Here is a 12500-nt window from a genome sequence, read left to right as displayed (position 1 = left end):
TTTTTCCTTCCAGATAGAGTAGATATCTCAAACAATAAAAGAGAATCTTTATTTTACTAAAATGTTTACAATTTGCAAATTAAAATGTATTTTTAGTTAACCATTGTATTAATAGTTTTACATTAAAATGTCTTTTAGCAAGCATTATAAAAATTAACAGCCAAAATGTTAAAATTTTTAATTTGTAGCCTATGTTATTTTTATAAACCAGCTAACCAGTGTTTCTTCCAGACATTTTTCTCCGGGGGGGGGGGGGGGGCACTTGAAATCTTCGGGGGGGGGGGGGGCGGTAAACTTTCTTCGGGGGGCGGACACTGTTAAAAGTATATATTTTCTATATAAATGATATAAATTTCATTTCGTTCGGGGGGGGGGGGGGGGCGGTAAAAAAATTTCGGGGGGGGGGGGGCTTGGCCCCCCCCGAAGAGATGCCTGGAAGAAACTCTGCAGCTAACATTCTATGTATTGCTTAAAATACATTTGACTTTAAATAATCTGTTAAAATCTGGGTGCTTTTAATATGTCATAGTGAATAAAGGAACCACAATTTCAAAACGTATAATATAAATATATTGCTTGCGTCATCTCACACACTAAATACAAGCAAAGCTAATATGGTTCTGTCAGACTTATTTTAAGCAGGAAATCCTCACACTCGCTCTTATAGGGCTTGTAAGCAGTGGCGTCGCTAGGTCGGGTGTCACCCGATGCGGCACTTCGTGGTGTCACCCCCCCCCCCCACCCAAGATAAAAAGTTATAACAGAAATGAATAAAGTACCAATAGGCCCAGGCTATTAATAATATTATATTACTATTGTATCTACGTTTAGAACAGCGTGTTATGAATTCAAATATTTAAAAACGTGTTGTACACTTCTTAAAAATTCATAATTGAACGTAGGCTACATTTTTCTTTAAGCCTAGGCTAATTCTTGTTGTCTATTATTTTAAATAATTTACGATTTTTATATAAAGTAGCAATAGCAACATTTCTATATAATTATTTTTACAAGCTTTATAAAAACATTGAGATTTTTTTTTTTTTGTTTTTAAAAGAACTTGCTGTCTAGTACGAAAACGAGAAGCCCTATTGCTTTAAGTAATTTATAGCTAAACTGTGTAGAGAAGAAATTGCACATCTATAAGAAACTATCAAAGTATTAGCTTTGTCACCAAGTAGAAATTCTGATACGATTTGAAATTTTATAGATTCGGAATTTTACAGCTTTTGATTCAATAAAATAGTAACATAATAAAACTTTCCAGTTGCTTTTTATTTGAGAACAAAAAAGTGAGATTATATTATAAGCAAAATACTAACACCACACTTGATAAGTTGGTTTCTATATTTTAGGCAATGCTGTCGATGTTCTTAAATAATTTTTAGAATAATTTATGGCTGTTCTTCATTACCGTATATTGTGTTCATATGTGTTAGCAATACCACTGTAACTTTTAAGATTAAATCTAATTTAAGGTCACTGACTTACCCTACTAATTGTTTTCAATTAATCACTATAGTGTATTCGTATTTTCATATTTTGAAGCAATATCACTATATCTTATTAACATTAACTCTCAAACTTAAAAGCCGCTGATTATTTTCACCTGTCGTTGTTTTTATCTAAAGCAATGTTACAGTGATATCAATGAATGGTAACAATATCTGGAAATAATATCTTCACACATAATATAAGCAAAACATCATATATTGTACATTTGCATTTTTTTTTAAATTAATTAAAAAAATTCGTAAACAAAAATGAACCAGTGGTTTTAATTATTTTACTCTTCATCTTATGTTAACCTTTCCAGAAAACTAAAGCATTAGAATACGTTATATGTTGTGTTCATAAGATGTGAATATACACCTAAAATGTACCGAATCAATCTATTTTTTTACTTTGTAGGCCTAAAAAGTTTTGGTTCTTATTCTTACCACAATTTATTATCAAATTTAATTAATAATTTAAAAGATTTTACCCTCTCATGTATAAATACATTCAAGAGAAGCATCGTTGAAAATAAAACTTGCATAAATACAGACCACCTCTTGTGTATAATGATTTCCCCGTAACACGCACATTACAAATATATATATATATATATATATATATATATATATATATATATATATATATATATATATATATATATATATATATATATATATATATATATATATAAAATATGGAAAGTTCTGCACTGACAAGTTTATTTAGAAGTCTCCACAGGACTTTCCCTGGCAGTAAACTTGAACTTGACCTCTGAGACTGATACCACGCCTCTCATGTAGCTGGAGATTCTCCAGTTCTCAGCCATTTGTATGTACTCAGCATTGATGGTTTGGATCCACATATCTACCATAAGGTGAGGAAGTGGTTCGCCGTACTCGCGACATAGACGTGGTTTTTCCTGAAATAGCGAGTAGGCCTACCGTTGTATGTTTTGTACGCTTCATTATTGTTACATTTTATGCAGAGATTTAGTGAAAGATCGACGTTATTTAAAGAGCATGGGTTAGGGGAATGTTTGAATGTTTCGATACCCTGGGGGGGGGGGGGGCTAGAACAAGATTGGAACCTCTCTCTCCCATGGATCCCCAAAACGAATATTGCTTCACAATTACTTACATATATTGTATGTGGCTTCATCATCATCTTGGAGCAGATGAAGTGAAGTTTATCTGTTTAAGAGACCTCGGTATATGAAGGGATAGTGTGGTCAGCTCTATGCCCAGCTGCCTTTACTTTCCCTAACGTGGGGTAGGTACCCATCAGAGCTGGGTGGACTCAAGGACATTACCGCTAGGCCAAACCGTTTACGTGGTTTTTAACTGATATTAAATACGCTTTTACTGATATCGATTGAAGTGTGTTTTTATAATTGCGAGTGATTTTTCAACCTTTCGCTTGAAATAGTGTATTAGGCGGTCACATCCCCAAGACTTACAACACGAACTTCCATTTCTGTGTGAACATCAGCAAAAACAGTAGTGCCGTCTGTTAGAGTCAGATTTGGAAGACTGACTTCACCCTCACCGTCCTCATCTTGATTCCATCGACCTGGTACATTTCCACCAAATTCCCTTCGACGTACGATACGCACACCTGCTGTATCTACGTTTACTTGGTCGTTGTTAGAGCGGTTGTTATCAGGGCTAACATCAATTAGGGCTTCTGTAAAACAAAGCTTCAAAGTAATGTATAAATTATGCACATAAACAGGTACACGCACGCACGTATACATATACGTACACATACGTGAATACTTGTACATGTACGTATAACCTACGTGTAAATTAGCCAATGTGAACGTGTACGCGAAAGTACTATAACTATGTGTGACATGATAGAGTAGAGGAAACTAAAAAATTATTAGATCACAGACTTATGGTAGTTATTTCGTTATTTCGCATTTAAATAAACCGGGAGGGATCTCCCCAAAACTTTCTCGAATATTTTTATATAAAATAACAGGGGATGGGAACTCGGACTATAGACATAATTTTTAATCCATTTTAAATACTTAAAGTTTTAAAAATAGAATAAAATCTCGTAGACAAAAGAATTGCACACCAAGTGAACGTAAAATAAAAAAGTGCATAATAGTGCGCAATATTATTAGTACTTTATCAATTTACATGCGTTTTTTGAGAAATCGGAAGTAGCGTAAATTACTACTTCCGGTCAACGAAAATTACTCAAAATTTAATAGAAGGTAGAGAATTAGATCTTTTACTTACATGTGAAATTTCATTTATCTATCTGAAATAGTACTCAAAATATAGGCTTTTAAAAAATTCAAAGTAGAAAAAGTACCACTTCCGGTTATCGGAAATCGCTCAAAAGATGATACGGATCTACGATTTTGATAAAATACTTATATATGAAATTTCATCAACCTAGCTGTAACGGTACTCAAGCTATCGTGTTTACACACACACACACAGACACACAGACAGACAGACACACAGACATACGGACAAGATTGCAAAATTATGTTTTTCCGTATCAGTGAGATGTAAAACGTCGAGATTTGTAAAAATCTAGATTTTTTTTTTTTGCACGATTACAAGACTTTCTCTATACTTCGTATATACGAGAAAGTAATAAATATCGCTTGTTTTAATCATTTATATCACTCTAATAGGCATACTGCCTAGCTTCGCTTAGGTTTTCAAAAACATTTTAGAATTTGAATATTAATTAATTAGAGATTGGCTGGGGTTTTTTAAAAATACGTTTATTTTTAATTATAAAACAAATACAATAACATCAACGCCATTTTGATAAATTACAAAGATTAAACAGAAAAAAAGTGGCATTTCAAACATTTGTGTACATCTTATGTACACTTTTGCAAAGTAATTACAAAGATTTTATAGAAATCAACCGAAGTAATCAAAGAAAAACAATATTAGTAGTGTGGTTAATTCACATACAGGTATAAATAAACTAAACAGGGTTAATACAATTTTAAAAAAACCTTGAAACCTAGCGAAATAAACCGGGAGTGATCTCACCTAAACTTTCTCGAATATTCGTATAAAAAACAACAGGGGATGGGAACTCGGACTATAGACATGATTTTTAATCCATTTTAAATACTTAAAGTTTTAAAAATTGAATAAAATCTCGTAGACAAAAGAATTGCACACCAAGTGAACGCCAAATAAAAAAGTATATAATAGTGCGCAATATTATTAGTACTTTAAAAATTTACATTAGTTTTTTGAGAAATCGGAAGTAGCGTAAATTACTACTTCCGGTCAACGGAAATTACTCAAAATTTAACAGAAGTTAGAAAATTAGATCTTTTACTTACATGTGAAATTTCACTTATCTATCTGAAATTGTAATCAAGTTATAGGCTTTTGAAAAATTCAAAGTAGAAAAAGTACCAATTCCGGTTATCGGAAATCGCTCAAAAGATGATACGGATCTACGATTTTGATAAAATACTTATATATGAAATTTCATCAACCTAGCTGTAACGGTACTCAAGTAATCGTGTTTATATAAATGCCTATATATAGGCATTGATATATACTTGTAATAACTGTACCTAAATATTTGAACATTTTATATAATCGTTTTCATATTTAGCGCACCCAGATATAAATACCATTGACTGATATGTAATTTTTTTTTAACAAAAAAAAAGTATCTGAAAAACCAAATTAAACCAGCCAAAATTGAAGTGATTTTTTTTAGATAAACCTAAACTTATCGTCATCCTTGCTAGAGGATACATTGTGAAATAAATAGTCATTAATGTCATGATTTACACAGGTTTGTAGTCCAGCTTGCTCTCCAGTTTCTTATTGTCTGCCACTTTCCGCACAACAGTTGGAGAGACTAGCCCAGGCCAGAGACGCATGGAAAGCTCTTGTTAGCGGCCTATGTTCCAGAAGGGACCACAGGCAAACCTAACCTAACCTTACTTTCCTCACAGCTTTCATTAAATCCTCTTCTATAACGTAGTCGCGTTCTGCTCTAATTGCAAGCATTCCTGCTTCTGTACAGACATTACGCTGATCTGCCCCATTGAAAATTTAAAAAATAGTCATCGTTTTTCACCAAATTAACAATATTTATATTGGGAATTCTGACCGGTCAATTGTTAGGCCCTTCCGGAATTTTCCGGAAGATAAACCCCATTGTATAGTGACCCCCGCCAGAATTTCTTCCTAATAAAGTAAAACTATCCAGATCTGAAAATATATTCAAAACTAAACTAAAACAAAATTTATTTAATGACCTCCTTAACTGACTCACTGCAACATTTCTCATTCATCTATTATATTCGCATTCTATCTCATTTTTCATTATAACTATGTAATATTATTTCTTTATTCCAAATCTTTGAATGCTATTTTACTGCTATGTGTTTACTACTCCGTTTTTACTTTCTCGTATATACGAAGTATAGAGAAAGTCTTGTAATCGTGCAAAAACAAAATCCAGATTTTTACAAATCTCGACGTTTTACATCTCACTGATACGGAAAAAAATAATTTTGCAATCTTGTCCGTATGTCTGTGTGTGTGTCTGTCTGTCTGTCTGTCTGCCTGTCTGTCTGTCCGTGTGTAAACACGATAACTTGAGTACCGTTACAGCTAGGTTGATGAAATTTCATATATAAGTATTTTATCAAAATCGTAGATCCGTATCAACTTTTGAGCGATTTCCGATAACCGGAAGTGGTACTTTTTCTACTTTGAATTTTTCAAAAGCCTGTAACTTGAGTACTATTTCAGATAGATAAATGCAATTTCACATGTAAGTAAAAGATCTAATTCTCTACCTTCTGTCAAATTTTGAGTAATTTCCGTAATTTACGCTACTTCCGATTTCTCAAAAAAACTAATGAAAATTTTTTAAAGTACTAACAATATTGCGCACTATTATGCACTTTTTTATTTGGCGTTCACTTAGTGTGCATTTTTTTGTCTACGAGATTTTATTCTATTTTTAAAACTTTAAGTATTTAAAATGGATTAAAAATCATGTCTATAGCCCGAGTTCCCATCCCCTGTTATTTTATATAAGAATATTCGAGAAAGTATTGCTGAGATCACTCCCGGTTTATTTTTAATTACAATGCTTTTATTATGTTGGTTTTTGTTTTAATTAATTTTTTTTTAAACGACCAATGTGAAAAAGGCCCCCGTGCCTACTGTTGTTGCCGTTATTAAATAAATAATGACATGGAACTATAAAAAAGTAAATATTTAATAGTTTAAAAAAATGCATAGGATTAAAAAAAAATTAAAATGTTAATAAATATTGAACATAAGTTTTTCGTACCATAAGGTGCGCTCTGCCATGCCATTTGTTTAGGTCAACAGAAAGTAAAACAATTATTACAACACGGTGCTCCCTTGTTGACTTTTAACTGAAATTAAGAAATAATTTTTAAAAACAATTAATTATAATATTTTATTAGTTAGCCACCAATACTGAATTAGAATTATTTCTAACAAAATTCAATTTGTTTTTATCTTTTTATCTGTAATAATAAATCATTTCAATTCTCCTGTCCCCAAAAATTTTTCAAACAAATCGTAAGCTCACAAACTGCAACGGATAGATATGCGATTGAACGAATAGGGCTAATGACTATTCAGAATCAGTTTTAACCTTTTTTTATTGCTGTGTATTAATCTATTATTCCGCTACACATATAGTCCAACGATATTCTTGAAGCCAACTTTTCGGAAAAACGACAACCAGGAAGCTTATGTTTTTCCATGAAAGTGTTCGTAAAAATCCAAAACTATTTGGGGGGGGGGGGGGGGGGGGAGAGAGAAGCGGATTTCATATTCTTTGAGGAAATGTAGTACAAGTAGTAATATGAAGCTTGTTTGTAGAAACGTTATACAGCATTGAATTATTTTTTACAAATATTAATTTATTTTTATATTAAAAAGCTTAATTTGTTGTTGTTTTTTTACATCACTATGTACTGAGCATCTAATCTAACGGTGTCAAACGCCCAGTTCACGCGCACTAAATTCGAGTGAGTGAGGTACCCATTGGAGCTGAGTAGACTAACGGAATCGAGTTTTGGATTTGAAAACAAGACTTTCGACTTAGCAGGCGTGCGTTCTTAAATCAAGTCACACTATCTAATAAATATTAAATGTAACAATACACAATACACACACATTATATATATATATATATATATATATATATATATATATATATAAATATATATATATATATATATATATATATATATATATGTATATATATATATATATATATATATATATATATATATATATATATATATATATATACTAGCGTACCCGACCCCCGCGCGTTGCCGCGGGGATAGAATAAAGTTTGACGAAGCATATTAGAAGGATTTCACCAACGCGTTACCAATTATATGTTCTTAGACGCGTGACCTCCTTTTCTAAAAATGAGTTATTTAAATGTAAACAAAGTCTGCGATTGGATCATAAATATCAGGACACGGGTTTACCTACACTACCGCATGAAAACCTTGAGTGTACATTAATCACTCACCGAAATAATATGGTAGAACACACTTCGGTGACCGCCCTTGTGTCAGAGACGTAGAGGGGCGCTCTCAGCCGCCCCCACCCCCCGATTACACTACCGCATAGGCGCGGCGTACGACCCCTGGCTCCTTAAAAGTAATAGACGCCATCGTGCCAAATAGCAGCCTGTTAATAATGATGCAGATTTCATCATTCGCTAAAGTGCCACAAATGAACAGGCTTTTTTTCTTTAACACGTAAAAAAGTATTTGACATGTTTTAAACATCAGTGTGACTGATGCAATATGCTAGCTTTACTAATGGTCTATTATTAGATGCTCGATCTCAATTTCTGACGGGATTGTCTAATAGTAGATGCTTATTGCATCATTCGCAAAGTGACGAAACACTAAAATAGGCTCCTCATATTCAAAAAGTTATTTTGTCTTCATTGGCAAGGTGACGAAACTGTACAAAAGGATTTCCTCGCGTTACAAAGTTATTTTTAGAAGCCTGTTGTAGTTTTACCGCTGAATATAGTAGTACCCCTTACTCGCTATGCAGCACGCTCGATTAACGGGTGCCAAGTGCCAACATAGTCGCTCTAAAACTCTGGGCGCTAAACCGTGTATTGACGAAAGTTGTACCCTATATGGGCCGCCCATAAGAAACTTTAGTTTTCTTTTTTGCAGAAATATTCTCGGGAGTATTCTCATCTACTTCCTAAAGTTTCATGGCACTCGGATGAACCGCATCCGAGTTTTATTTTTTATATACCGTGTATAGAGAAAAAAAATTGCTCCCCCTGGGGGCGCCGCCCTTGCAATATTAAACAATATTTTTTAATGATTTAATCATCTCCCCAAAGTTTCATGGTACACTGATGAACGATGTGAAACCGAAATAGACTTTTATTTTTATAAACCGTATATAGAGAAAAATTGCAGCCTCCCGTGGAGCCGCCCTTGCAAAATTAAAAAAGGATTTTTTTTTACAGAACCCTTAGATGAAATGTTCTAATCAACTCCCCCAAAGTCTCATGGCTTTCAGATAACAGTGTCACACCAAAATCGACTATTTTTAAAATATACCGTATATAGAGAAAAATCGCACCCTCTCGTGGCGCCGTCCTTGCGAAATTAAAAATGATTTTTTACAGAACCCTTCCCTAGAGTTTTATGATGAACTCCCCAAAGTTTCATGCCTATCGGATGAACAGTGTCACTGCAATTCACTTTTATTATTTTATATACCATATATAGAGAAAAATCGGACCCTCCCGTGGCGCCGCCCTTGCGAAATTAAAAATGATTTTTTTACAGAACCTTTCCCTAGCGTGGTATAATGAACTCCCCAAAGTTTCATGCCTATCGGATGAACGGTGTCACTGCAATTCACTTTTATTATTTTTATATACCGTATACAGAGAAAAATCGGACCCTCCCGTGGCGCCGCCCTTGCGAAATTAAAAAAATTTTTTTTTACAGAACCCTTCCCTATAGTGGTATAATGAACTCCCCAAAGTCTCATGGCTATCGGATGAACGATGCCAAACAAAAATCGACTTTTATTTTTAGATACGGTATATAGAGAAAAACAAATCGCGCCCTCCCGTGGCGCCACCCTTGCGAAATTAAAATTTTTTTTTTTTACAGAACCCTTCCCTAGAGTGGTATAATGAACTCCCCAAAGTCTCATGGCTATCGGATGAACGATGCCAAACAAAAATCGACTTTTATTTTTAGATACGGTATATAGAGAAAAACAAATCGCGCCCTGCCGGGGCGCCACCCTTGCGAATTTAAAATATTTTTTTTCGCAGAATCCTCCCCAGGAATATTCTCAACAACTTCCCAAAGTTTGACGGCGATGTGATGAGAGGTGTAATAATGCATAAAGGACAGACACACACACACACACACAGAGAGACATACATTGCTTTTTATATATATAGATAGATATATATATATATATATTTATACGTTTTTCATATTTGTAATCTGTATATAATTTGTATAAACTAAACATCCTTGCCCACAGCGTATTTTTTATCAAAACATTTAAAGTTAAATGTCAGATTTTGACATCAGAATTGACCATATTAAACATAATAACATCTAAACTCTCTACTGCCATCGTTAATCAGCAATCTAAAAATATAATAACAAATCTAAATGTATAAATGTATAGAAACTTTTAATAATTAGAAAATAAGTAAAATAAAACATACGTTGAAGTCTGTCGCTTGCGTTAATAGCAAGTAACAGCGGCCGCTGCTCTTACTATGTTTAACAACAATTACTCAAGTGAAAAATTTGTATCTCTACCAGGCTAACGAGATCTCAAATTTTAAGCGAGAGAGACCGAGACTTACAAGCACTATTAAAGAACAACTAACTTGAGATGTGCATTGTGCTATTCAGTACGCTATGGTGCGTGTTCGTTCAATGACTGAACAGGATACACACCTTTCATTAGCTCTTCCTGTTTATACATATCCGCAATATAACAAATTGGATTTTTCCCGAGAAAATGCTGTTCTAAAATAGCAATGCTGTCAGCATTTAAAAAACCCAATAAAATCGAAAAGGAAGTAGTACAAACTTCTGCGAAAAAGGCGGGGGGGGGGGGGGGGAGAAAAGAAAAAAAAAACATTATTTTCTTATTTTCAGTGCATTTAAAAACCTGTCGCTATACTATAAGGTTTTTATATTTGATTTATTAAATAAATAATTTTATTATTATTAAATTAAATAATTTTACTAAACTATTAACACAACTAAAAATGTTTAAATATTTCCAATTGAAAAAAGAAAAAATTAACGTATCAGTTTCTCATTTCAATATGAAATTTTTACAGTTTACCACTTATGATTTACTCTATGCGTAAAAACATATAGAAACTTATTTATCAAATTCACGGTCAACACACGTACCTAATTTATTCTTTGCTAAGATCTGTAACTCTGATAAAACGTTTTCGAAAAGTAAATGTTGGGTTATCGGTTATTGTTTATTTTTTATTCTTTTAAATCTAAAAATAGTTAAGTGTCTTTTTCTTCTCTCAACTGAAGTATATTTATTAAAAACATTAGAAACTGATAAAATAACACTATAAAAGGAATGATTTTTTAAATAATGAAGGAACCAGTGTGTTTTAAACAATTTTATTCCAACTGGTACACAAATCGTGTGTGATTGTTCTGTGGTATGTAATCTCCCATTTTTCCGTCGTTGTCCATGAGGACACGGCCTTTGCCATCCTTAACGAAACACAACTTACGTTCTATACCACCTGGGTAGATTTTTTTCTTCACCTGTATAAAAAAAAAAAAAACTCAGTCCAGTATTTTATTAGGTCTAGGTAAAGACCGAATTTCCAAGGGAGGCTATTTGAAAATCTTGTTCCACGTGAAATTACATTTTCTTGCAATGTCTATGTACAATTACATATAAGAAAATATAAGTTTTAGCAAACTTATATATATATATATATATATATATATATATATATATATATATATATATATATATATATTCTTAACCTACCGCACCTTAAAATTCAATGATACTTTATTAGTTTTTATATTTACCTCTCCAACGGAGCACGTAAATTGGCTCTTCTTAACACATAATTGGTTTCTTTCGGAAAATTGGATAATGAGTCTTACTCTCTGTCAGTTAAGAAACTGTAGAGGCAGTCTACCCAACTCTTGTCTTCTCCAGGAGGTAAAGGTTTCAATTCTTGGATTGAAGCAGAGGTGGTTTTTGTTGTTGCTGGATTTGTTTCGTGTTTGTTGGAGTTGTTGCAGTTGTAATGATTAAAACTATGAAATACTTAAATATAAATAGAGGAAAAAAATTGAAATGTTTTACTTTAAATTAAGAAAATGGGCACATTTCCCATCCATGTTTTAATATTTTAAATGAGACGTTTTGTATTATGCTACACACACAAAATTTGTAAAATGAAAATAAATAACAGAGAAAGTTTATAAAATAAAGAAGCTGATCCAGGAATCACTTGAGATTTATTACTAAATTTAGACATTTTAAAATTACAATTTAATGACTAATTGTCTATCTAATTAGGATTTTAAAAAATTTATATTCGTCCATTATCATTGAAGAAGAATGTAGCCTACTTGGAAAAATTGAATGAAATCGCTTCATTAGAAGTGGGTCAATATTGAATTACACAATTTGCCACAAACCCACAAAAAAGCAAATAGACTAAGTAAATAAAATCGTTCAAATATAAGAACTCCAACTTCACCTGAAGAATCGAACCCATGCATAGTTATTCATAAAATGATGTAGCAACTAATTAACAAGTAGTATATCCAAACAAACATTTAAAATGACCTAAATACAGATTTCTTAAATTTAAAGTAATTTTGGACGGAAATATTATAAAAAATTTAAATTACCACTCATTATATAACAAATAAAATACATAAAATGTATGGAGAAAAAAAATAT

General features: G+C 32.6%; 1 protein-coding gene across 3 annotated transcripts; it reads right to left on the bottom strand.

Annotated features, from left to right (window-relative positions):
- Window positions 1-2198: 2198 nt before the first annotated feature.
- LOC131933399 (uncharacterized) lies at window positions 2199-10490 on the bottom strand. 3 transcript variants are annotated; one of them, XM_059290173.1, is made up of 4 exons: window positions 10393-10490; window positions 6814-6901; window positions 2954-3180; window positions 2199-2416 (listed from the first exon to the last, which is right to left on the bottom strand). In XM_059290173.1, the coding sequence occupies exons 2-4, from the start codon at window positions 6836-6838 to the stop codon at window positions 2216-2218; spliced, it is 453 nt and encodes a 150-aa protein (XP_059146156.1). In that variant the 5' UTR covers window positions 6839-6901; window positions 10393-10490; the 3' UTR covers window positions 2199-2215. The 3 variants fall into 3 exon arrangements, with proteins under 3 accessions (XP_059146156.1, XP_059146155.1, XP_059146157.1); XM_059290172.1 differs by having other exon boundaries at window positions 10249-10489; XM_059290174.1 differs by lacking the exon at window positions 10393-10490 and adding an exon at window positions 7147-7207.
- Window positions 10491-12500: the final 2010 nt, after the last annotated feature.

The sequence above is a fragment of the Physella acuta genome, unplaced genomic scaffold (assembly GCF_028476545.2).
Source record: "Physella acuta isolate Inbredline_101_S28 unplaced genomic scaffold, ASM2847654v3 ptg002492l, whole genome shotgun sequence".
Taxonomy (NCBI): domain Eukaryota; kingdom Metazoa; phylum Mollusca; class Gastropoda; family Physidae; genus Physella; species Physella acuta.
The sequence above is the reverse complement of the archived record's forward strand: the minus strand, read 5'-3'. Positions and strand labels throughout refer to the sequence as shown.